This window comes from Aspergillus thermomutatus, assembly GCF_002237265.1.
Source record: "Aspergillus thermomutatus strain HMR AF 39 chromosome Unknown NODE_24, whole genome shotgun sequence".
In the NCBI taxonomy this organism is placed as follows: domain Eukaryota; kingdom Fungi; phylum Ascomycota; class Eurotiomycetes; order Eurotiales; family Aspergillaceae; genus Aspergillus; species Aspergillus thermomutatus.
Genome location: NW_020798072.1, coordinates 1 through 24,820, shown reverse-complemented (window position 1 = coordinate 24,820; position 24,820 = coordinate 1). Strand labels below are relative to the sequence as shown.

The window sequence follows — 24,820 nt, the reverse complement described above, 5'->3', positions numbered from 1 at the left end:
TCCATTCCTCCTGTTCCTGGGAAAAAGAGTTTGTTTTGCTACTATTGATACATACCCTCTCGGCGTGATTGTTGCTTGGTACTGTTGGATTAATGCTCTCATACCTCCCTTTCCGGTTCAATGTCTCGAGATGATTGGACTGGTTATCATTTGTGAATAGATCTGAATTCTCCTCTAGAGACCCACTTGGGTAATGAATCTCCAACGGCTCTTTCACTTAATGATACCTATAACTTCTATCGATTTCCCTGTCCGGTCTTGTTCTAGAGTACGGAGTAGTGATGATCATGATACACGCAGTAAACTTGCGGAACCTTCAATCCTTCATCATTTCCAGAACCGGAAAACACGTGATCTACCCCATATTAGATGAATTATGCCAGCCAGAAAAGAAGGACTAGTGCATTAATAGTAGGCGCTCAAGGAGGCGGTGAGTTCAATTGCTGTTTACACTTACGGAGTACACCCATCGAGGTCTGGACTTCAACACTTCTCCATCGGCCATGATTCCATGGTACTGTCTCGAATCTTACACCTAAGTGAAAGCGATACTGAGCCAGAGCGTCAAAGCAAAGCCATTTGACATGCCGCTCTTTGCATTCGGCTCGAACGGATCGGGCCAGTTGGGCATAGGACATGGTGAAGATATCTCAGTGCCCACAAGATGCCTTTTTGAAGGAGGTCAAGCATCACCTTCTGAAGAGGGAAATGGCACGCAGGCGAAGAATATCTCCCGTATCGTTGCCGGAGGAAATCATACCCTCATCTTGTATCAAGACGGATCGGTATATGCCGCCGGCTGTAACGAGGATGGCAGATGCGGACACAGCCCCGCAACTGCGTCGCTGCAGATGTTTAAGCGGGTAATTGTCAATAGTGGAGATGATGGTTTTTACTATGGCACGTTCAAGCACTTGTCGGCGACGTGGGAGGGGACGTTCCTGGTTGCTGGATCTGAGGATCCGTCTGGCGAGGCGGACAGTATATTTGTGGTTGGTTCGGGAGCGAAGGGAGAGCTAGGACTTGGACAGGGATACATGAAGGCTGTTGAGCCGACAAGGATCCCGAATTTTCCTCCTCGAGGGATAAACATTGTGTCGATTGCCAGCGGCATGGGGCATACGGTTGTGGTGTTGTCGAATGGAGAGGTTTATGGCTGGGGAGGAGCTAGGAAGGGTCAACTTGGAGAATCGGCCAAGGGTATGAAGATCGTATGGTGTCCTATAAAGGTGGAAGGGATTTCCTTCCACGCCAAGGGTGCGGTTTGTGGTCGCGAGTTCACAGTAATTTCCGGCAACAGGGCCGCAGGGGAATATGCCATTATTGGCTCATGCGATAACAAGTGGAATATTCTGTCTGATGCTCCTGCATCCCAATCTTTGACAAGCTACCGAGGTATAGCAGCCAGTTGGCATGGTGTTTATGTACATCAGAACGACTTTTCTGTCATCGCCTGGGGACGGAATGATCGCGGCCAGCTTCCTCCTCCGGGGCTGCCCCGGTCTCAGAAACTGGCCGTGGGAAGTGAACATGTTCTCACGCTTCTTGATGAGCAGACTGTTGTGGCATTTGGATGGGGTGAACATGGCAACTGTGGCCCTGTGACCGACGCGCAAGGCAACGTCAATGGAACGTACAAGCAAATTCCGCTTGAGATGCTGGAGGGCTCTAAGGTTGTCGGCATTGGTGCAGGCTGTGCAACGAGCTGGATTGTAACATCCTGACCACCCTGCAACTTGCGAGAGCCACAAAATGTAATGACTGGTCGAGTCAACTTGGAGACTGGATCCGGTGTGATCCACCTACTGAACTTTTCAATTGACGACAGCGGACATCAACATCCTAATCGAAAAGGCCGAGACCACGAACCTGCTGATTGTTAGCTCGTCCTTGGAGAAGAGGGGCTGACCAACCTGTGAAATGCGTTGTGTTGGAGGAATGCCCGTTTCTGCCTGAGGCTCTTGCTGGTTTGAGTCATTTGGCAGAACGGGCTCAATATCTCGCAAGCGAGGTCCTAGGCTTGCGTTGAATGTTTCCTGAAAAGCGCGATCAATGATTATCCTCCAAAGTGCGGCCTCCGAGTCCTTACCTGGTCAGCTGTAGCGTCCCAGCCAAGTGTGTCCTCAGCCATAGTCTCGTCCTCCTCATTCGGCACATCCCACTGTCTGTCATCATCCGCTGGGACAAACAGACTGTCGAAGTGAATGGATGGTGGCGGTGGCTGCTGACTCTCAACATTAGTCTCTTTGACGCGGGTGGTCGTCCCAGTGAGCGGTCGAATTGTTCGACTGCGAGGAGGTGGCATCTGTTCGGTATTCGAGGCAGCATTGTTCTGAGAGACGTGCACCGGGGCGGGCGTTTGTCTTGCGGACAGCTCGGGAACGGCTGCTCGTGATGATGGGAAGTCCTCACTATCATGTTCGCCTGTCGTCATCAAGGTGAATTCGGTCCTGACTCCCTCGAAGTTATACGCAAGCTGCAGTGGTCTACATGGGCGAGTGTACCGAGCGGTGATCAACACGCCTGTTGTCTCTGCGTGGGTTATAATCGCTTTGAAGTCCTTCAGAGTAATGGCAATATGAAGTTCATCTTCAGCCGAAAAATCCTCAAAGTCTCTTTTATCGATAGCCACGGAAGTGTGTACTGGTTGTTTGAGGATTTCTGCAAGCAGACTAGTCAGTTTCAGTTGGTCAATAGAGCTACTCAATGGCACAGACCTTGCCCGTCAGTGATCTTCGTTGTAAAGCTTGTAAAGATGGCCTTGCCACCATCGGAGTAGATATCCAGTTGCTCTGCTGACGGACTAAAATGATCGGTAATTTCCTTCAGAAACCTGGGCTCAATACTCCACTTATTAGTTGCGCTAGACCTGTCGAAGATGGCATGTTGAATGGTAGTCGGTTCATAAGTGAGCTTGTAAGTCCTGATGACGCCTGCCGAGTCAAGAAAGCCATCTGATAAGTACTTTGAACCCCTCATTGACGAAGATAGACTGCAAACACGCACCCAGTCCACAGATCATTCTAATGGCAAGCCTACATTCTGTCTCGTCCGGATCTTCGTTGATTTCAAACTCGCACCGTTCGACCGCTGTATCCTTATCCCGTCCAGTGGTTCTCCCTTTGAAGATGGACAGCAAAGCCTTTCTTAGTCAGCCTCACGACTCAATGCTCGGTTCTGGGCCACTCTCACTTTGAGATAAATCTGGCAGCAGAATCTGTCTGAATGGACGTTTTCGCTCTGACCATCATGCCTGAATGAGTAAGTTGTGAAGAAACTTGCTCCGTCGAGGACAAATGCAGCATATGCGGTCTTGCTGGAGTTGATGACGCTTAGTCGAAGCTACAATTTTCGTCAGTCGTGACAATCATTGAGCTTCAAATAATAGGTACTGTTTGGTCTCACTAAAGCAGATTCAGCCTCTATAGAGACCGTCTCGCTGAATTTGGCCAGACATAAAAGGGCATCATGCATCCGCCCTAATGCCTCCGGGTTGAGGGAGGAAAATAGCGATGTCATGACCGTCTCTAAAGGGACCAGGATGCGAAATTCCAGCGTTATTGAAATGTCATCATCCTATAGCTGGAAACCTATAATCATGTTGTTTTTTGTTATCGTCCCTGCTCGTCCACTCGTTCAATCGCTCCAAGTCACGACGCGAGCTTACATAATCAGGACCTGGAAGTAAGGCGTACTCGACCACAAGGCTTCAATTTTGAGCAATATGTTTACATGTTGCGTCTGATCGACGTGATTATCCGGACTTTCGACGGGCACGGGTGAAAATCCGCCGTGAGTATGGCCTCAACGTTGCCTGGTGACATTATCTACCTCATCGTCGAGATCCTGGGACAAGATAAGGACTTCAATAGTCTGTTCCAGTGTGCTGTGTCTGCCAAATGTTTCACTGAGCAAGCTATACCCACTCTGTATAAGTCTGTTCATACGTTTTGCGTTATTCGACTACAAATTTGCTGACCTTATGAATACAGATCACACGAACTCTCTCCTGTGAGAGGCGGCGGAATTGAACTTGGCACCCTGGACTCGAGCCATACCCGACGAAAATGGACGTCTATGTGGCGGTCTATTGTGCTTTCTACTCTTGATCAAACCTATCTTCCGTACTACAGTTACATTCGGTACTTGGACCTCAATGATTTATCGAATCTGCTCAGCCATAGTTCGTTCACCGGGAAGATCAAAGAGTATGTCCTGGCATGACTTGCGGGAACTGTATTTGACAAGATATAGCGAGTTCTTTACTCCAGAACTTCAGGACCTCGTGTCTCACGATTATGAGCTCAAGGGAAATAAGCGTCTTCGCTCACTGCGGAATCTGCCTGACAATGATTGGATCTTATCCAAGATTGGTACTGGTCAGTCTTCTCCCGGATGTACCGTGTCCAAGCTCCGTTGAATATGCAACCCCCCATTCATAGTTGTCCTTCTAAAAGCTAAAAGACCAAAGCTATTGTCAAAAGAACTACCTCGATACGCGGAATGTCCTGCGACAGTAAGTGGGAAGTCCGAAATATCAAGGAGAGGGGCCTCTGTTCCAGAAACAAGTTTGACGTCTCGACTTCTTCTAGTCGAACCTTCACTATTGGCCGAGTGGCTGGAAACACTGCCATTGTTACAAAGCCTGACTATCTGGTCTGGAGTCTCCCTAACTGACCATGCCGGTGACAAAATCCGAGCCCACTGCCCCGATTTCAAGCAAATCACGATATATCGATGGTAAGATATCAGAGTGATTTGACAAAGCAGTATACTCACTGAGCCGGCCAGGATCAATGAACGAGGCAGAAATTCTGAGACTGATGCTGAGGAGTTTCTTCACGGACTCCAGCCTCACAGTCTTGAGTACTTCGAGATGCTGAGCTCTTGTCACTTAGGACCACGCTCGATAAGAGCTATAGGCACACAGTTGAAATCACTGAAAGAGCTGAAATTGACAAGCCTTGGGATCGAAGCAATTGCAGAGCTGCCTTCATTAACAGCGCCACCAGTGCTGGAGGTGCTTGTCTTGACTGATTCAATACCAGCAGCACGGAACGAGGACTTTTATTCCACAGTTAAAGGAGTTGCTGATTGGATTGGTGGCTGCAAGGCCCTGCGACATCTGGAGCTTAGAAGATTTGTTGATGACACGTTTCTACTTGCACGAGTTCTGGTCGCCGAGGATATGCACCTGCTGAATTTGTCTCTGACTGGGTACACAATGGCTGGCAGTCGTGACTTCCACAGAGCTTTGGCCTCTCAAGATTCTCTGCAACGTCTCAGTCTTCGAGGTGAAGGGTGCGAGATTCCTGAAGATAATGAGTTGCTTGTCCAAGCCATTTGCCAGCTAAATAATCTGCGTGAACTTGAGCTCAAGGATATTTCCGATTATTTCACACCTGATCATCTAATGTCATTCACACCACATCTTTCCCATTTGGAGAAACTGTGGATCGGAGGAGATCTCTTCAATGACGATGTATGGAATGCATTTTTATGCCTTCCAAAGCTACGAAGTCTGGCCATCCATGCGCTCAGCGAGTTCACGGCTCAGGGTATACTCGATTTCATCGCTCAACTAGGGCCCGGTAACAGAGGAATGAGCCTCTCAATCTTGAACTCAATAACACCAAGTCTCACAGAGGAAGCACAGAGCTTAATTCGCAATATCTTGAAACACAACCTTGATGGGACCTTTGACTTCGGCCTTGCACAGGGTGAGCGCCAGCTCTCAGCCTGATAGATGATGCTACCTGCTGACTTGTGTAATGCAGAGGAATTCAGCGACACCGACTCAGAAGGGATATCGGATTGATTGACGATAACACGTCTTGGACGAGCCTGCTCGGAAACTGGAGTTACCTTGGGGCTCATATTTTTTTAATATGCCCAGGAGTAGAGAGTAGTTGTCAGCTTTTTGTAGGGCGTTCTCTGTGTTGCAAAGTCTAAAAATTCAGGATTATTCAACGATCTAGCCTTCGGCCATGATCTTCCCGAATTTACAACCGCGTAAGGTCGAATGTTTTCATTGGGATGATCATTTAATGGTCGGAGACCTAATAGACCAGCCCACTTTAACTGAATGGGGATTGGCGGAAGCGCGTCCAAACCGCGTCCCCAACGCGTCGTCATTTCCTTACGCGATAGCCCGCATGGACTGCCATCCCTTCCCCAATCCACACTATTCAAGGTTCAATCACTGGGCAATTGTAGAACCCAGTGAGTACCGGCGAAGTCATTGATGACCATCCATTGATAATTCAACCGAAATTATCGCGCCATGTCTGCCGCACGCGCGAAGTTGGCAGAGCTGCGAGCTCTGCGTGCAGCAGGAAAGAAACGTCTATCGACATACGAGATTGAAGAACAGGAAGACATCTACGAAGAGGTCGATGACGAAGGCTACAAGAAAATTATCCGTAATCGGCTGGACCAGGATGATTTCGTGGTCGACGACAACGGTGAAGGATACGCGGATGATGGTCGGGAAGTATGGAACGAACGAGTAGCGGACTACAACAGCGAAAGCGACGATGACGAGTTACCCGCGCGAAGTAAAGCCGCTAAAAGGAAGCGGGCAGAGGAGAAGCAGAGAAAAGAGAAAATCAACAATGGTATCTCAAAATACTTCAACAGTGGACCTGCTGCGTCTGCTCCGAAACCGAAAGTGAGTGTTATTTACTTTGCACGATGGCTGGGATCAGTTCTAATGGAAATAGCCGGTTGCCACGGCAGAAGATGATGCTTTCATGGCCGATCTCCTCGGAGAAGTCGATACCAATGTCGTTTCGAACCATATTCCTACACAGAACGTGATCAAGTCGGAAACTCGACGCAAAGTCCGCATTCTTTCCCCTCCGTTAGCCTCGAAGCCACGAAACGAGAGGATCAGCAGAAAGGACGAGAACAGCGAGCCGGTCTCGCCCGTCAACCAAGCACCGGACCTTGAGTTCGAAGACGACGATGGACCACTCCCTACAATGGATGACGGCGACGTGGCCATGAGTGATCCTATGCCGTCATCCCCCATCAGCAAAGCAGTTGAGCGAAAGTCGAGTGTCAACGTAAAGAAGGAAGAATCTGATGAAGAGGATAATGATCTCATGGAGATTGCTCCAGCAACGGGACAAAGTGAAGCCAAAATGACGAGCGTTAACATGGCTGGAAGCCGTCCGCCTCCGAAGATAAAGAAGGAGAATTATACAACTCCTGACAACTCTTCTCCCGCGAAAGCACCTGTGGACGTTCTGAACGCTTCTTGGAATGACGTCCGGAGTAAACTGAACGTCCTTAGCAGTCCAGCAACGGAATCACGGGCTTTCGGTAAGCTTCGTGCACAGGATGTAATCGAAGAAGACGGAAGTTTGCGCATGTTTTGGCTCGACTATACGGAGGTCAACGGGAGCTTATGCTTGTTTGGCAAGGTGAAGAACAAACAGACCGGTTCGCATGTCAGTGCTTTCGTCAAAATCGACAATATCCTACGAAAGCTCTTTTTTCTTCCTCGCGAGTACAGACATAAACATGGTCGAGTGACCGATGAGGAGGTGGATATGAAAGACGTCTATGAAGAGGTTGACGAGATGATGTCTAGGCTCAAAGTCGGGATGCATAAGATCAAACCGTGCACACGCAAGTACGCATTTGAATTGCCTGGTATTCCCAAGGAAGCAGAGTACTTGAAGTTGCTCTATCCGTACGACAAGCCGACATTACCGATGGAAACCAAGGGTGAAACGTTCTCTCATGTGTTCGGAACTAACACCTCTCTCTTCGAGCAATTTGTGCTCTGGAAGAACATCATGGGTCCATGCTGGCTCAAGATCGAGGATGCCGATTTTACAGCTGTCAACAATGCATCATGGTGCAAGTTCGAGTGCCAGGTTGCTAGACCTGCTTCCATAACACCTGTGCCTGACACCGAGAATTTGGAGCCGCCGCCCCTTACACTCATGAGTCTTGCTTTCAGGACTCAACTTAATGTAAAGGAGAACAAGCAAGAAATTTTGGTGGCAAGTGCACGTGTTTATGAAAACGTCTCACTCACAGACACTACTCCTCCCGAGAGACTCCCTTGCAAGACGTTCACTGTCATGCGACCAGTTGGCTCTTCGTACCCACTTCATTTCGAGGCTGAGACACGCAACCAACGAGGCACTTTCATGCTGGAAAAGAGCGAACAATTTCTGCTAAGCAAATTTCTAGCATTGTTCGAGAAAATGGATCCTGATGTCCTTATGGGACATCAATTACAAGAAGTCGACCTCAGTATTCTGCTCAGTCGCTTAAAAGAAAAGAAGACCCCCGGATGGCATCGCCTTGGACGTCTAAAGCGTGGCGAGTGGCCCAAGAGCTTCAACAAAGGCGGAGGATTCTTCGCTGAAAGGCACTTGATCGCTGGAAGATTAATGTGCGATGTAGCCAACGACATGGGAAAGGTAAGATTTTCATGGCAATAAGCCGAGGATTGTACGTTAACATCACCAGTCTCTCATGATGAAATGCCAATCATGGAGCTTAACAGAAATGTGCGAACTCTACCTTGGAGACGGCAATTCACGGCAGGAACTGGATACTGAGGCGGCATTGAAGACTTGGGCTACCTCCAAAGAAGGTCTCATGAACTTTGTGAACCACTGCGATGCAGACACCTACTTTATTGCTGCGCTGGTGTTACGGCTGCAAATGTTGTCGCTCACCAAAGTTCTCACAAACATTGCTGGCAATTCCTGGGCCCGAACCCTCAGTGGTACTCGCGCTGAGCGTAACGAATACATCTTGCTGCATGAGTTCCACCGAAACAAATACATCTGCCCTGACAAATACTCATCCAAGCTACAGAAGGCAGAAGAGAAAAATCAGGATGGGGACGATGATGATGCCGGTGACAAGAAGAAGAAGGACAAATACAAAGGAGGTCTTGTCTTCGAGCCCGAAAAGGGTCTCTATGACAAGTTTGTCTTGGTCATGGACTTCAACAGTTTGTACCCAAGTATCATCCAAGAGTACAATATCTGCTTCACGACCGTGGAGCGGACCGCCACGGTAAGCACTCAACTGATGACAAGCCCTACTCGCAACACCTACTAATGTGATTTCCAGGCCGAAAATGAGAATGAAGAAAAAGTGCCCGAAGTTCCTTCCTCAGATCAAGAGCAGGGTATTCTTCCTAAACTCATTGCCACGCTTGTTGGTCGCCGTCGCGAAGTAAAGAAATTGATGAAAGACAAACGCGCAACACCAGAACAGCTTGCTTTGTGGGACACCAAGCAATTGGCCTTTAAGCTGACCGCTAACTCCATGTATGGATGTTTGGGTTATACGCAGAGTCGTTTCTATGCTCGTCCTCTGGCCATGCTCACAACTTTCAAGGGTCGTGAGATTCTGAGGAGCACCAAGGAGCTTGCAGAATCAAAGCAGCTCCGCGTCATTTATGGTGATACCGACTCTGTTATGATTAACACCAACATGGAAACTATCAGCGATGCACTCAAGGTTGGCGAGGAATTCAAGAAATCCGTCAACGAACGATACCGGCTCCTGGAGATAGATATCGACAACATCTTCCGTCGCCTGTTATTGCACGCCAAAAAGAAGTATGCGGCTGTCAACATGACTGAGGTCGACGGGAAGTTTGTGGATAAGCTCGAGGTCAAAGGTCTGGACATGAAACGTCGTGAATACTGTGCCCTATCAAAGGAAGTATCTCAAAGACTTCTCAATGAAATTCTCTCCGGTGAGGATCAAGAGCTGGTTCTCAATCGGGTCCACGACTACCTTCGAGACCTGGCCGACAAAATGCGTGGATACCAGATTCCATTTCAAAAATACGTTATTTACACGGTAAGCTTGCACCCCCTGACGATCTCCTTTGTGTTGCTAATGCTCTCTATAGAAACTGTCGAAACGGCCAGAAGAATACCCCAACAAGGAGACGATGCCTCCCGCACAAGTTGCGCTGCGTGAGCTCGCCCGTGGCAAGACAATTCGACCCAACGACGTCATTTCGTACATTGTGACGAACGGAGACTCGGAGACCTCATCGCTACCACCTGCGAAGCGGTCGTACACCCTTCAAGATGTCATGAAATCCGATTCCGGTCTCAAGCCCGATATTGAATTTTACCTTCTCAAGCAGATTTTCCCTCCCATTGAGCGTCTTTGTGCGCCTATTCCGGGGACTGATGCAGTTCGGCTAGCTGAATGTCTGGGTCTGGATGTTCGCAAGTATCAGATCAATACGTCCAGTGGGAGCAACCAGCAGAATGCAGATATCTTTCCGTTAGAGTCACAGATTCCAGACTCTGTGCGTTTCGAGAATGCTGCTCGGCTTACGCTGACTTGTCGATCTTGCAAAGAGAAGTCTATCTTTGAGGGACTCGTGGCGTCGACTCACATGTGTACAGCCAACGGCATTGTCTGCCCTAACCAAGCATGTCAAAGGCCTTTCACCGTGCTGACGATAATTGCACAACTGGAGAGTCAGATTCGTGCTCAAACGTCAAAGTACTACGACGGCTGGCTGGTTTGTGATGACTCTGCATGCGGCAACCGAACTCGTCAAATGAGCGTTTATGGGCATCGATGCCTCGGGCCTCGTGGCCGCGCCGAGGGCTGCCTTGGACGTATGACGTACGAGTACTCAGAGAAGCAGATGTACAACCAATTGCTTTACTTTGCAGGTCTTTGGGACGTGGACAAGGCTAAAGCCAATGCCCAGAAGGAGGCCAGCGGCGAAAAGAAAGACAGCATCGCAGCGCTGGTCGAATTCAATCGCACTCGCTTCGGCACCATCAAGGGTGTGGTGGATGGCTATCTGAAGAAGTGCGGCCGACAGTGGGTTGAAATGGATGCCCTTTTCCGGTTCATGCTTCCGTAAATGATTTTGCTGTCATGCGATATTTGACTGGGGTCATTGGAATTTGTATATACAGGGACATTTGGATGGTTTGGGCTCTCGTCTGCGTCATTGTGGATAGCGTAATGATTTCACTGTTTGTATGATGACTGGTAGCATTTCTTCGCTTGGCCAATGCATGAATGGCATTCTGTAATATTCAAAAGGAATTGAGTCAGCGAGTTCATCGTACGTCGCGAGTCTCTCGCTTGAGACTGGTTCTGCTTGTCCAGTTATCAGATTCCAAACGAACCAAGTTCCCTCGTACACGTTCTGCAAGACATCTGACCAAGTAACAAAAGACTCTCAACTCACTAGGTCAAATTCGCGATTCTTCATTAAACTCCATCATGTCGGTCAGCTCATCACAGCTGAAGATGCCTGAGGATTGTTAATCGGCTTGGAGATCATCCACCGAAACAGTGCGAGATCTCGAAGCCTAAAGGTGCGCCAGGCCTGCTGTCAGATCCACTTGGTACCAGAATTCTATCAGGTAATAGACCACCATCACGAGAGCGTTCCTTCAACTGGTCGAGGGCAGGCTGATCAGCCTTTTCTTTTCGATGATACCATCACACGAACTGTAGAATCACCCACGCAGTTGCCAGTAGTCTCGATCCACACTGCGCGTGGCACATTCGTTTAGCTGGCAGCAGAAGGACAGACTACCCCCTGTGCAGGAAATGGATGCACGGTAGGTCTAATAATACTTCCTACAAGGCCAATCTCTCGTCCTGCCCGATGCGTACTCGCCGTTTCCCGAGTGGAAGCCACGTCTTCATCCGGAGTATGTCAGAGCGCGGGGATGAGAGTCTTAGAAGCCTTGCTAGTACCCTAGATCTCCTAAAGAGCTCTAACGCTAGCTGAGTAGTTGGGTTCCCGATCCTGTTACGGTCTGCCACTTTCAGGCGGCGGAGTTTGGAGTGTTCGCTGCGAGTATGTGTGCAGAGGCTTCTTTGGGGAAGCTTTGTACAGTTATGAATAAAAGGTAGACTCCGGATGGAGAGAGTCGCCGTATATCCTTCCTTGAGCACGGGATGGACTTTGCTCATGATCCCATGAGCCATACGCCCTCCACACACTCCTGAAGTTTTACCGATCCTGACGCAGTTCGGCCCTACACCAATCTCGGCCAAGTCCCTTACTAGGGACAGGGCAAGATAATGATACGACGAGTGATGGCTGCAACTTCGGCGATGTCCGAGAAGTGCTATTGAGCAATCCCAAACGTAAGATGCATGGTCTGCTTAGGTATCATCATTTTATACGGTATTTGGAATTGGAGACCGCAACTTGACAGGCCACCTCACTTACCATAACCAACCTTCACCACACTACTAGACGGCTGACTTCTCAGTAGCCTTAGTCTACGGTGCGACCCTGCCAACCCCAATGAAGAAGGTATCATCTTGTTGATATAGATTCCCGCTTACCCGTTTGGGTGATTCTGACCTTCCTGTTCGCGTTAGATACATTCTCTCTCGCCCGAGTGATCTACGGAATAACCCCTGAGATATCGCTACGTAGCATTAATAACTTGAACACTTGGCTAATGCTTGGTAATGCTTGATGGTCTACAGAGTAGGCGCTAAGCTAAAGGTGACCGAGCTTCTGGAGGAGCCGCACACCCACGATATCAAGGCAGCCCACCCCCTTCTACAGTTCCCCAGCAACTTCTTCTCATGCGAACCTACCTGTAGGTGAGCAATGGCTACGGCCGGTAACAATTGAGTCTTGCTGGCTAGTCTACATGTTCGTTTGTATAAAATCTAACCATCCTTTGCAATCATTTAGTTTATTTATGCATCAGTACTAGCTAGGTCTACTAAACTGGGTGGAAAGTACTATAGCTATACTAGTTTCAGAAAAGGCCTCCAACACAATGTGCCTATTAGTTCATTTGGGGGTAAGAAAGGAAAATAAAGAACCAGATACATGACGGCGTTCTCCGACACTCAAACTGGCAGGATACACATGGCTCTCTTACTACTACTCTTTAGTGATTTTTTAGTATACAGACTAGCAGGGCCTACTCCTAGTCGACGCGAGATTCTAGGTAATAAGGATCTTGCATGCAATCCCGGCTGCTTGTACCTAACCATGACCAAGGGTTGTATTTAAGATGGGATAAAATATCTGCAAGGATGTGGGTAGGCTGCTGGCGATGGGTATTGGCCTTCCTTATCTGATCTATAGGTATGGTGTCTATTGACCAAGTCCACCACGCATGATATCAACAGTTTTGAACCTGAGGCTTGCATGGCATCTGTTAAACAAAGTTGGAGGAGCTGTCCTGTTAACTGAAAAATACAGTTATTCTATGTCAGTCCGCCATTTTTGCCCTAATCATGCTGAGGTTGTAGCCAGGCCATCCTACTTCAATATCCGCCGTCTTTCATTGTTTTCCTGATTTGGCAATAGCTTCTGAGACATTTGTATGAAGGATGGAGGCCAATAAGGAGATGCTTCCAGGCCTCGTGGGATTGCCTCCTTCGCATATAAATATAGCCTAGATTCGCATAGATGTTGGCTATTCAGACCTTCCATCTTCTTTTCTAAAGACCCCTATAGCTGACTCTCCAGAGACTTTGAATACGACGCCAATTTCCGTTTCCACAATCCACCCTCAGTCTACCAGACAGCAATCACAAGACTTTCGCAACTCCGGCGACTCCAAACATGTTATTCAACCAAGTTCTGAGCCTTGTCTCCCTCGTCGCTCTGCCTTTGGTAGTCAATGCCAGTTGCAACGTCCACTTCTACTCGGCCTCGGGCTGCTCTGGCTCCTCGACCGCCTCTTGCGTCCCTGACGACACTTCGGACGGTAGATGCTACTGGACCACGTGGGTTGGCTCCATCTATTTCGAAGGCTGTGATGCCAATGAAAACGTTGCATTTGTGGGCTGCAACGGATCGCCTTATACCTGCGCCAATGCCTGGAGCATTGACGTTCCGCCCACCTTCAGCGGCTGTTCGGAGATTGGAACCTATGATGGCTTCGCCCACACCTACGACCCCAACGACACTACTTGCTCGGACTGTGTTGGCACCAAGCATTGAATATGATTAACTATGTCGGTTTGATTGATTGACGAGAAGGCCTTGGATAGGAGAGAGGGGGGGTGGATCTGGAAAAGAAAAGTGACAAGCTGTATTGGAAATATGTTGGTCTCCATGTACATTTGGCTACATCTTCTCTCAAATTAGTGTGCTGGATTATGCCTTCCAGCTTGAAAACTTTCTAGGCTTGATCCATCTTAGTATGTATACATGCGTAAAGCACCTTCTGCCACTTTATGAATATACTAACCCATTTTGCCTTCGCCTGCATGTTAAAGTTGATCCAGTCTGGATGCGCCTAATCTTTAGATATCATTGCCTCCTAAGCCTCTCTTTAAAGGGTTGAGCATGTATATGCAGAGACATCTTTATCATGATGCAAAATATAAAGCTTACTAAAGGTCTATAGAAAGATGACTTTAATAGCATTTAATAAAGCATCACTATTGTCTGTCATGATGGTCCATGTACCTGTAAGATCAAGATCATGATAGACCTAGTAGAGACATTTAAGGGTGAATTCATATGACTCCTACTTCTTACTTAATAGGAAGGCAAATCAACAGAAAGTTAAGTGAGTAGCACTGCTTCCCATGATGTCTAGTAATGGTGTCTTAAAGCTATTTGTCTTGTACGTACAATCCATAACGAGATTGTATGGATTGTGCTTTAAGAGCTCCAGACTGCTTTTATAGATGCATAAGAGGGAAGCAAGATATCATCTTCATCTGTCTGCAAGTTTATCTAATCTTCTTTAGGGAGAGTTATATAGGGAGAGTTATAATCAAACGCTGTACAGGTGTAAGGCCTTCAAAGAATCCTTATGAAGCCTCTGGCAAAAATTATAAACATCCTGCGGCTGAATATTGCTTCCCTCTGTATTGATAGAAGAACTTGATGTGTATTCGTTCTGCTTTTAAACTGGTTCTCGATAAATGTGGTCTGTTCTTGCACCTCAAGATGGCGGAGGTTTGAATGACTAGTTATAGGCGAAGGCTCATGATTATGACCTGAATCAAGGACCTCGATTGTCCATTTATCAAATGCCTTTGAGTATTTGCCCTAACGGGCGACTCTGAAACTAGGTGGAAGGGTCAGTTAGGGTGATCTATCTTATCGGCCTCTTATCGAATAAAGCCCCGCAATGGAATTTTCCCCACTGATGGGAGGTGGACTTGCTGTTGGCACTTGGCACTTCTCTCATCCTAGTGCCATGCGTTCTACAACGCATCCAATCATTCTCAGACAAACTCGTTGAATCAATTATCCCCATCGGCCGTTCTGAATCGATCAGCCCGATCTTGCCATCCCTATCATGTCCGTCAAGCGGGTTTTGGTCATCGCCGGCTCGGACAGCTCAGGTGGCGCGTATGTCGTCGTTTCCTAAGAAAAGAATGTAAATATCCGACTAACGCTATGAAATGAATCAGTGGATTAGAAGCTGATCAGAGGGTTCTCGCTGCTCATGGTGTTTATGCTCTGACAGCGACGACGGGTTTAACGGCCCAGAACACCTTGGGGGTGCAAGACATCTTTATCGTCCCTGCACAGTTTGTGAAGAAGCAGATCAATGCTGGGTTGGAAGATGTGGGAGCAGATGTTGTCAAGTTAGGTATGAGTATTAGGCTTCGGGCTTTATTTCCTTTGTTACTGTCGCCTTTTTTCCTGAATTCTACTCGTCTGTCCGGCAATTGCAGCTAAGTGAGACGCAGGGATGCTCTCCTCTGCAGAGACAATCGATGTCATCGCTGAGGCCTTGACTTCGCATCAAATCCCCTCCGTGGTTTTGGATCCGGTAATTCTATTAGTGTGAATTGTTCGAAGTAAGATATCTGAGATCAAACGCATAAACAGGTTATGGTCTCTACGAGCGGGTCTCAATTGTTGCCCGAAGTAGCTGTTCAAAGTCTGCGCACAAAGCTACTACCCCTGACGAGCATCCTCACCCCTAACGTCCCTGAAGCGAAACTCTTACTAAAAGATGCCGGACTGGACGTACAAGAACCGAAGGACCTCTCCGACCTCATTCAACTCGCAGAGCAAGTTCGTGCTTTGGGTCCCAAGGCCGTCCTTTTGAAAGGCGGTCATTTACCGCTTACAGCCGCCCACAAGGCGGCGCAGAACCCGGAAGATGCGTCAACAGTGATCGATATTCTGTATGACGGAGAGAACGCGACCCTCTTTGAGACTGACTTCCTGGTGTCCAAGAACACTCATGGCACGGGCTGCTCTCTGGCGTCGGCCATCGCAGCCAATCTGGCTCTTGGGAAAGATCTGACACGAGCAGTTCACAGTGCTGTCCGATTTGTCGAAGCGGGAATCAAGACAAGTGTTGATATGGGCAAGGGAAGTGGGCCAATCAACCACTTTCACTCCGTGTATTCCTTGCCTTTTGCGCCGTAGGTCCTGCTATCCTAATTTCCTGGCCCATGCGACTAACGCAACCTCAGCGGCCGTTTCCTGGAGTATGTTCTCGCCCGACCTGATGTCCGTCCGATCTGGAAGAAGTTTACAGAACATGATTTTGTTCACGGCCTGGGCAGCGGCAAGCTCCCTGTGGAGCGATTTAAGCAATACTTGGTTCAAGACTACCTCTACTTGGTAAGGATCCCTGGACACTTTCGCCAGGCTGATCATCTGAAGATTGCTGACTTGCTGCTTCCTTCAGGTCCATTTCGCCCGCAGCAACTCGCTGGCTGCTTATAAAGGAAAATCCATGGCGTCTATTGCTGCGGTTAGTTTGCTCACCAAGAAATTGTATTCATTGAAAGGATCGACACTGATGCGACAAAACTTTAGTCTGCCAAGATCGTATTACATATCGAACGGGAGACAGCCTTGCACTTGAACTACTGTGCCTCCTTTGGCTTATCCAAGGCAGAGATGGAGAGTCATCCTGAAAGCATTGGTGAGTATTCAAGCTTTCAGCTGCTTGTTCTCTGAGTGCTGCTGACTCTCAATCTAGCCTGTACGGCATACAGCCGGTACATTCTCGACGTGGGACACTCTGAGGATTGGCTCGCACTGCAGATGGCTCTCGCACCCTGTCTCATCGGTTACGGAGCCATTGCCAAGCGACTGCACACTGAGAAACACACCCTTCGAGAGGGCAATCGCTACTGGCAGTGGATTGAGAATTATGTTGCCGAAGACTACACAGAGGCCGTCCGATTGGGATCTGGTAAGGATACAATTCCTCTTCGCGAAGCCTACGTGCCTGACAAAAGAGTTTTAGAACTACTGGAGACACACATACGACAGGCCTCACCCAGTCGGATGGAGGAACTGATCAAGATCTTCATCCGGGCAACGGAATTGGAAATCAGCTTCTGGGATATGGGATTGGGTGACCACTCACGAGCGCACATGACTTCATTAAGTACATAGAAATTTTGTATAGAGTTGACCTTTTAACTGTAGAATATATGATGGCAAGGTTAGACGATCTATCTGGGTAGCCGCCCATTTCCCTGCCTCCATAAGTTCCCACCGACCGAAGTACCGAGTCAAACTGAAGTACTCCAGAAGAAACAAGGATCCCATATAAACTCACCAACAAAATCAATCCTACAATTACCGGTTAGAATTAAATAGCCTGATTAACAAGCCATCTACCGCTGCCGAAATCCCTAGTCACCCCTAGTCCCAACTCCAGCAACCTCTAGAAACATCCAAGCGCAGACAACGATCAACTGCAACCCTTTTCTTTACAGTTCAAATCCTCGTCTATCCGGCATGTCTATCCTCCCCTCACTAGGACAGCATGTTTCCGACCTGCCTCATATCCCGCGTCAAACGCCGATCAAAATAATCGAAGAACGGAAGGCTACCTGCATCACCAAAGACTCAGAGATTTAAAATAACGTTAAACTCATGGGTCTCTGGCTGTGACAAATCCAACGTATGTGACCTTGACTCAGTGATGCTGGAAGCTTTGAAACAAGACTACCCGGAAATTGTCTTCGAACTATTACCTTGCGGGTTGCCAATGCACTAGGATTATGCTTTAGAGGCAATAAAGCATAAATCAAAGAACACGCTCAACATCTTCCTCCAAAACAAATGGGACATCAATGAACCGACAAGCGAGCTGAAGCCTCCAGCGCTTGGGTAAGTTGCTGTACAACCTAGCGAACTTAGTCGCTCACTCACCATTGTCCCAGATATGCTATTGAAGACGAGGAGATGACCATTTGGCTTCTCGATCATGGAGCAGACCCAAACCGACAATGTTCGATTGACCTCACGCCATTGTCTTATGCCGTTGAACGTGCTTCGCTTCACGCCATCAAGCTTCTTCTAGATCGCGGAGGAGATGTCCGCAAGGGTGCTATTGACCGACAGGCGGATATCGTCGATGTGCTAGCCATGCTCCTTGAAAGGGGTGCGCCATTGAACTCGAAGATATATGAGAGTCATTATTTCTCATGGAGACTATATTACTTCATGGGTCTTGGCACCGCTCTACACAAAGCAGCAGAGTTAGGCAAGATAGATGCAGTGCACTATCTGATCAGCCAAGGGGCAGACACCAGCATCAAGGATGCAACAGCTCGGACTGCATTGGACTGTGCGACAATATCTGGTCATCTGGGAATTGTTAAGCTGCTTCAATCAGAAAAGGGAAAAATGCCACTCCTGATCACTATTTGTTAGTTGTTACCAGGGTTTGCAAAGTACCTTAGCTTTGCTAAAGCCTGTGCAGTAGTCATAAAACACAGACATTGTAAGCTTAGAGTTTCAGAATACTAGCAAAAACGACCATGATTCCTTCTGATGATGACCCAAGGAATCATCAAGGCGTGTCCATCACGTGATCTTGTGGCGAAAAAGGCGGTAAAGAAAAAGTCGCCCACGCTAACCACAACAGGAAAGTCCCTTATTCGCCGCTTCCTCTTCCTTTTCACTCGCTCATTTCCACTTTTTCTTGCCGCTGAGATCTTTTTTTCTTCCCTCCTCGCCCCCCCATCTCTCTCTCTCTTCATCCTCTACTCCGTACTTCTCTCTTTTTATCTGAGTCGGACACTGTTCCGTCTTCATCTCTCTCTCAGTAGTCTTGTTACCTACTTCAGGTACTTTCCAGTCTACTTGCTGTGACTTTTCTGTTCCCCTTTCTCCCTTCATCGTCGTCGTTTTCGGTTTCTCATCAAAACAACACAAAACCACACCATGTCTTCTTACGGTGGCGGTTATCAGCGCGAGTCGCGCGGCGATTCTTATCGGTAAGTTTCATCTTTCTTTACAAAATCCATCAAATTCCGGAGATATCGCAAGTGATGTGTTGTCGAAATGCATCGTCTTGGCCTGAGTTGGATACTGCGTGCTGGGATTCTCCCTCTGTCGCCTGTGGTCAACTCAACGTTGCTATGCTAGCGCTCTACGCGATAATAGCCTGCAACATGTCATGACATTTTGTTTGCCGTCGATCATGGCTTGAGTTATCTCTGGAAATTTCGATACTTCACATCTGTCGTTCAGCGCAATATCTAACAAATGCATATAGCTCTAGAGGTGGTCACAGTGGCGGTTACCAAAATGGCAACGGCTACTCCGGCTCTAACGGTGGTGGCTACGGCGGTGGCTATGGCGGTGGCTATGGCCGCGGTGGAGGAGCTGCTGGTGGTGATCGCATGTCAAACCTGGGTGCTGGCCTGAAGAAGCAAGAATGGGGTAAGTCGATTACCTTTGGTTCCCGTTCTGACTTTGATGCTGACTCGCTATCCCTAGATTTGGACTCCCTCCCCAAGTTCGAAAAGTCATTCTACAAGGAGCATCCCGATGTTGCCGCTCGCTCTGAGCGCGAGGTTGATGAATTTCGCAAGAAGCACGAGATGACTGTACAGGGACGCAACGTGCCTCGTCCCGTCGAGACTTTCGACGAGGCCGGTTTCCCCCAGTACGTCCTGAGTGAGGTCAAGGCTCAAGGCTTCGAGCGTCCTACCGCCATCCAGTCTCAGGGTTGGCCTATGGCGCTCTCTGGTCGCGATGTCGTCGGTATCGCCGAAACTGGTTCCGGAAAGACCCTCACCTACTGTCTCCCTGCTATTGTTCACATCAACGCTCAGCCTCTGCTCGCTCCTGGCGATGGTCCCATTGTCCTCATCCTCGCTCCTACTCGTGAGCTTGCTGTTCAGATTCAGACCGAAATTAGCAAGTTCGGAAAGTCTTCCCGCATTCGCAACACTTGCGTCTATGGTGGTGTTCCCAAGGGTCCTCAGATTCGTGATCTGAGCCGCGGTGTCGAAGTCTGCATCGCAACCCCTGGTCGTCTGATCGATATGCTGGAAGCTGGCCGGACCAACCTCCGCCGTGTCACTTACCTCGTTCTTGACGAAGCTGACCGCATGCTGGACATGGGTTTTGAACCTCAGATTCGCAAGATCATCTCTCAGATTCGCCCTGACAGACAGACCTGCATGTGGTCCGCCACCTGGCCCAAGGAAGTCCGTCAGCTTGCTACTGACTTCCTGAACGACTACATTCAGGTGAACATTGGTTCCATGGACCTGTCTGCTAACCACCGAATCACTCAAATTGTCGAGGTCGTTTCCGACTTTGAGAAGCGCGACAAGATGATCAAGCACCTCGAGAAGATCATGGAGACCCGTGGCAGCAAGTGTCTCATTTTCACCGGCACTAAGCGCATTGCTGACGAAATTACTCGCTTCCTCCGCCAGGACGGATGGCCCGCACTTTGTAAGTCTTTTCTGGATCATTCCTCATTTCCCAGTGCTCTTGCTAACAACAAGCTCAGCTATCCATGGTGACAAGCAGCAACAAGAAAGAGATTGGGTCTTGAACGAATTCAAGACGGGCAAGAGCCCAATCATGGTGGCCACTGATGTGGCTTCCCGTGGTATTGGTATGATTGAATCGCAACTTTCCCCCCTCCCCTCCCTCTTCTCCCTAATCTCCCTCACCCACATTGACGTCGTGTGACAATGGCACGGTGCTTGACTCTCTTCTAAAGAAACCATGTTGGTATAACATGACTCGTCCAGGCTTTGTCGGGTCTCTTGAAAATGGTGCTCATACCATGAGGACCTTGGACTTACAGTGCAGTGTAGCAGATTGATTCGTACTTTCTGTTCTGAGTTTTTCATCTCTGTTCTTGAACCTCGTTGGTCGAGAGATGGGCTTTCTCTCCCTTCGACTTGTTGAAGCTGCATTCCAAGGTTACTCTAGGACCGCGATCTTGTGCCAGCTGATGGACTCCGCCCACAAACGGATTTTGACCACAGAGTCCGTGAGAGAGTGATGCATCAAGTCTCACATGACTGAAAAGGGCGCCTTAGGCCTCGTTGCTATTTTGACTAATGCTCTGTTTGCTAACCTAAATCTGTTTAAAGATGTTCGCGACATCACTCATGTGCTGAACTATGACTATCCCAACAACTCGGAGGACTACATTCACCGTATTGGTCGAACTGGTCGTGCTGGTGCGAAGGGAACTGCCATTACCTTCTTTACCACTGAAAGTGAGTTTGTCTTTGTGACTACCCGTGTCACTCATGGTCATGACTAACACATTTCTTCAATGCAGACTCTAAGCAGGCTCGTGACTTGGTTACTATCCTCACTGAGGCCAAGCAGCAGATTGACCCCCGTCTCGCTGAGATGGTTCGCTACAGCGGCGGCGGTGGCCACGGTCACGGCGGTTACGGCCGCTGGGGTGGCCGCGGCGGTGGTGGTCGTGGTCGTGGTGGTAGCTATACCGCTTCCAACGCTGCCCCGCTTGGCAACAACCGCCGTTGGTAAACTGACTGATCTTGACCTTGACGCCCAGTCCGTCATTGTGCTTGTAACCCATCGTCACCGGTAGACCTTGCTTTTTCATGAGTTCCCTCGGGATTTTCTTCGTAATTCGGTACGGAAGGCGTTTTTCGATGACACGATAGACCTTTTTTTACTTTTTCGAGTTATTGTTTTGTTCTTACATATGCTCTTTGTCGAGCCCTGAAATCGGCCGCAGCAGGCCTCGCCGCTGCTGGAATCGTCTAATCTTGCAGATCCTATTCAGGCATTTTAATTGTGATCTCAAAAGTCGTTATCTTGGGGCCATTCGCTCATTCAATGTTTTTAGACAGTGCAATTAGTTTGCATTCGCATCAGTATTGAATGTTTTAGTGAATTAAGTTACAGGGGTACTATCCTCGTTTTTCTTAACAGTAAAATGTTTCGTGTCTATGTTAAGACCTATTGTAGCAAAGCTTCACCCATTGCATGTAGTTCGGTTTGAACCCATACTCGTCTTGCCTAGTTGGGATATTCCCAGTGCCAATAATCCACTAATTCATCCGGGGTGAGCACAGTAATGTGGGCTATGAAGACCTACTCATATTCGCTTCAATGCAGTAACCTCTATCCAGTGACTTCTAAAACAGTCAAGACCGCTCTCTTTAGGCTAGTGGTTTCATGTTATATGTACTCCTTTGTACTCATACCACGGGCGTCAAAGCACGAGGGTCTTGTGCGAAACAGCCACCAAAAACCGACAGGGTCACCTCGACCACGCCTTCAACTGCGCCTCCAGAATCTCCGCGAGTTTGGCATGGACATGGCTCGTCAGATGGCCCGAGTTGAACCAAAAGTACGTATCCAGCGGCGTGGGGCACCCATACGCCTGGTAATTCGTCTCGATGTCCGGCTGGCTGTACCCCACGCAGAAATCCGTCGTGTTGACGATGCCATACTGCGCCGGGTGGTCCATCATGTGGCTGAGCGCTGTGTGGGCGTCGAAGACGTGGACGGCGGTGTTGGCGTGGGCTCTTTCGAAGCTCTGCGCGTGCTGGGCCAGCGCGTTGTTGTACCAGGTTATCTGGGTTGCGTTGGGTGAGGGATTGCTCCGCGCTTGGTTGGCCGGGGTGCGGTCCAGAGGGGGCAGGTTCATGAGGAGGTAGGAGCGGTAGCCTAGGTTGTAGAGGATCTGGACGGAGGCGAAGAGCGTGGTCATGAGGCTGTTGTAGAATGTGGGGAAGTCGACGGCGTATTTGGCGGAGTCGTTGATGTCGTTGATGCCGATCCAGATGGCGACGAGGGTGCGGGGTGGGTTGATGATGTTCTTGAGCACGGGGTGGCCGTATTGCTCGTACTGTGTCACTTGGTTGACGAGGGAGACGGTGTAGTTGTGGTGCAGGGGGGTGCTTGTGGAACAGTCAGGTGAGTGGTGGGTTTCATCGGCGCGAGCGCTTGGAGAAGGGCCCGTACTATTCAACGGAGATGTCTGCTCCAGCAAAGGCAAAGTCCCACAGTTGCTTCTTACAGCTCAGTGGTGAGGTCAATCCTTCCTTGACTCCGCAGTTTGTCAGGAACTCGGTCCAGTTTGGGCCTCCCTCGGCCGTGGCAGTCTAGCAGGAAGCGTGATGCAGGTCAGCGTTCATGGCAGCCAGCAGTCTTCGTGAGCGCTGCGGTGGAGCGAACCTGGTTCTGAACAATCTTGTTGGTCAGTAACGTCTGCCTATCGTATGCGAAGTTCAGCTGGTCGCCGATGAAGCTGAAGTTCTGACGGCCATGTGTTCCTTGGACGTATGTGTATGAGTCGCCAAAGGCAAGTCTGCAGGATGTGGATCAGTGACCATCTTCTTTAAAGGCACAGGTACAGGATCATGAAGAACCGACAGATGTCTAGTGGCATCCCAGTCAAACGCGTGCTTGCTACCCGATTGTGCAGGAAGCGCTGCTGCCATAGAGGCGAGGGCCGCGAGAGCCAGATTCCTTGTTAACGCAATCATCTGTCGCAATCGTCTTCGGTGACACTAGAGAGAAAGATCTGGTCTGACGAATATGCGAATATGCACATTTCAGAAACCAATCTGCCCCAGACCAGGGTTGACACCTTGATATCAATGGCCTCAACCCCGCAAATATCAATTGCATATGCGGGGAAATAGTCCATGTTCCCGTAGGTCGACGGACGATATTTCTCCGCAGTCAATCAATGGTACTGGCTGGCAGATGCAGATGATCCGGTCTATGTCTGAAAAGCCGGGGGCTTGTCCCATTCCTGCATCTTCAAAGCCAAATCGTGGGAAGCAGAGGTTGCGGCGGGTATTTACCCGAGCGATCTGTCGCCTCCGATGATGATTACACAAATATATAGTTTGGTAGACCATTTTCGTATTTTGGCGAGGATTGACTCGATTATCGCCTCATTCATGTTATGAAAAGCTTCTGGCAGTCATTTTGATGACAAAGACTCGATGGTCAAGCCCATCCCCAAATTTTTGATATGTTGGAAGATCCAGTGATGAGCGACAAAGGACGAGATTAACTGAGGTGGCCAAGCTATCCTATCTGCGCACTGGATTGAAGCTTGAGGCTCAACTTCCCTGCGGATCTCAGGCTCTTCATTCTAAAGGGCTAGACAATGCCTAGTAGACTAGATCGTGGTCTCGTGCGGCAGTGGGTTGAAGTTACTGCTGAGAAGATTGTCATCTTGTGCATAGCAGCATAACATGACGACAACGTGCCGCTGCTGGAGCCTCAAGTTGTTCAAGTTACAAACTGGCAAAGCTTCCACTTTGATAATGCCAGTTCGGAAAATCCGAGTCCGTCCTTTGCGCGTCGCGAAAGGTAAATTAACCCAAGATATCACGAGAGTATGATTGGGTGTTGTTTGTTTTGAGCTAACCGCAGCATGTCCGTGACCTACAGTCGGCCCCAAAAGTTTCCGTACCCTCAATGAATTCGAGGCCATATTCTTATGAGGATTACCCTCAACATATTTATTTATATAGCTTGAAAATAAGGATATATACTATTTAGTATCTATATTTTAAAATAGTTTAGTAAATCTTTTAAGAAAGTATTATAATATAGGTAGATTCTATAGTTAAACTTTAGGTATACATACCTATATAC

At 48.7% G+C, this 24,820-nt stretch overlaps 7 protein-coding genes across 7 annotated transcripts; 5 read left to right on the top strand and 2 right to left on the bottom strand.

Moving 5' to 3' along the window:
* Positions 1–584: 584 nt before the first annotated feature.
* CDV56_103366 (RCC1 domain-containing protein) lies at positions 585–1,724 on the top strand (the record flags this gene model as incomplete). The annotated part of the gene is made up of 1 exon (XM_026756985.1): positions 585–1,724. One exon carries the CDS (start codon positions 585–587, stop codon positions 1,722–1,724), a length of 1,140 nt encoding a protein of 379 aa, XP_026617359.1.
* A 90-nt stretch (positions 1,725–1,814) lies between these two features.
* Positions 1,815–3,519, bottom strand: CDV56_103166 (putative DNA repair protein rad9; the record flags this gene model as incomplete). Its single annotated transcript, XM_026756785.1, has 6 exons — positions 1,815–2,036; positions 2,090–2,661; positions 2,718–2,933; positions 3,040–3,142; positions 3,193–3,342; positions 3,406–3,519. 6 exons carry the CDS (start codon positions 3,517–3,519, stop codon positions 1,815–1,817), a joined length of 1,377 nt encoding a protein of 458 aa, XP_026617358.1.
* Positions 3,520–3,798: 279 nt separating this feature from the next.
* Positions 3,799–5,818, top strand: CDV56_102893 (uncharacterized protein; the record flags this gene model as incomplete). Its single annotated transcript, XM_026756512.1, has 5 exons — positions 3,799–3,935; positions 3,993–4,208; positions 4,255–4,379; positions 4,899–5,720; positions 5,778–5,818. 5 exons carry the CDS (start codon positions 3,799–3,801, stop codon positions 5,816–5,818), a joined length of 1,341 nt encoding a protein of 446 aa, XP_026617357.1.
* A 465-nt stretch (positions 5,819–6,283) lies between these two features.
* CDV56_102251 (DNA-directed DNA polymerase alpha catalytic subunit POL1) lies at positions 6,284–10,882 on the top strand (the record flags this gene model as incomplete). Its single annotated transcript, XM_026755870.1, has 5 exons — positions 6,284–6,670; positions 6,723–8,441; positions 8,491–9,048; positions 9,106–9,846; positions 9,899–10,882. 5 exons carry the CDS (start codon positions 6,284–6,286, stop codon positions 10,880–10,882), a joined length of 4,389 nt encoding a protein of 1,462 aa, XP_026617356.1.
* A 2,697-nt stretch (positions 10,883–13,579) lies between these two features.
* Positions 13,580–18,616, top strand: CDV56_101144 (putative thiamine biosynthesis protein (Thi-4); the record flags this gene model as incomplete). Its single annotated transcript, XM_026754763.1, has 11 exons — positions 13,580–13,942; positions 15,255–15,328; positions 15,391–15,572; positions 15,673–15,755; positions 15,815–16,359; positions 16,411–16,561; positions 16,629–16,694; positions 16,760–16,868; positions 16,926–17,339; positions 17,971–18,070; positions 18,124–18,616. The coding sequence occupies 11 exons, from the start codon at positions 13,580–13,582 to the stop codon at positions 18,614–18,616; spliced, it is 2,580 nt and encodes an 859-aa protein (XP_026617355.1).
* Positions 18,617–19,129: 513 nt separating this feature from the next.
* Positions 19,130–21,718, top strand: DBP2 (DEAD-box ATP-dependent RNA helicase DBP2; the record flags this gene model as incomplete). Its single annotated transcript, XM_026754277.1, has 6 exons — positions 19,130–19,182; positions 19,464–19,630; positions 19,688–20,656; positions 20,715–20,822; positions 21,310–21,438; positions 21,504–21,718. The coding sequence occupies 6 exons, from the start codon at positions 19,130–19,132 to the stop codon at positions 21,716–21,718; spliced, it is 1,641 nt and encodes a 546-aa protein (XP_026617354.1).
* A 742-nt stretch (positions 21,719–22,460) lies between these two features.
* On the bottom strand, positions 22,461–23,646 carry CDV56_100362 (SGNH/GDSL hydrolase family protein; the record flags this gene model as incomplete). The annotated part of the gene is made up of 4 exons (XM_026753981.1): positions 22,461–23,103; positions 23,168–23,307; positions 23,381–23,513; positions 23,579–23,646. 4 exons carry the CDS (start codon positions 23,644–23,646, stop codon positions 22,461–22,463), a joined length of 984 nt encoding a protein of 327 aa, XP_026617353.1.
* Between the last annotated feature and the right edge of the window lie 1,174 nt (positions 23,647–24,820).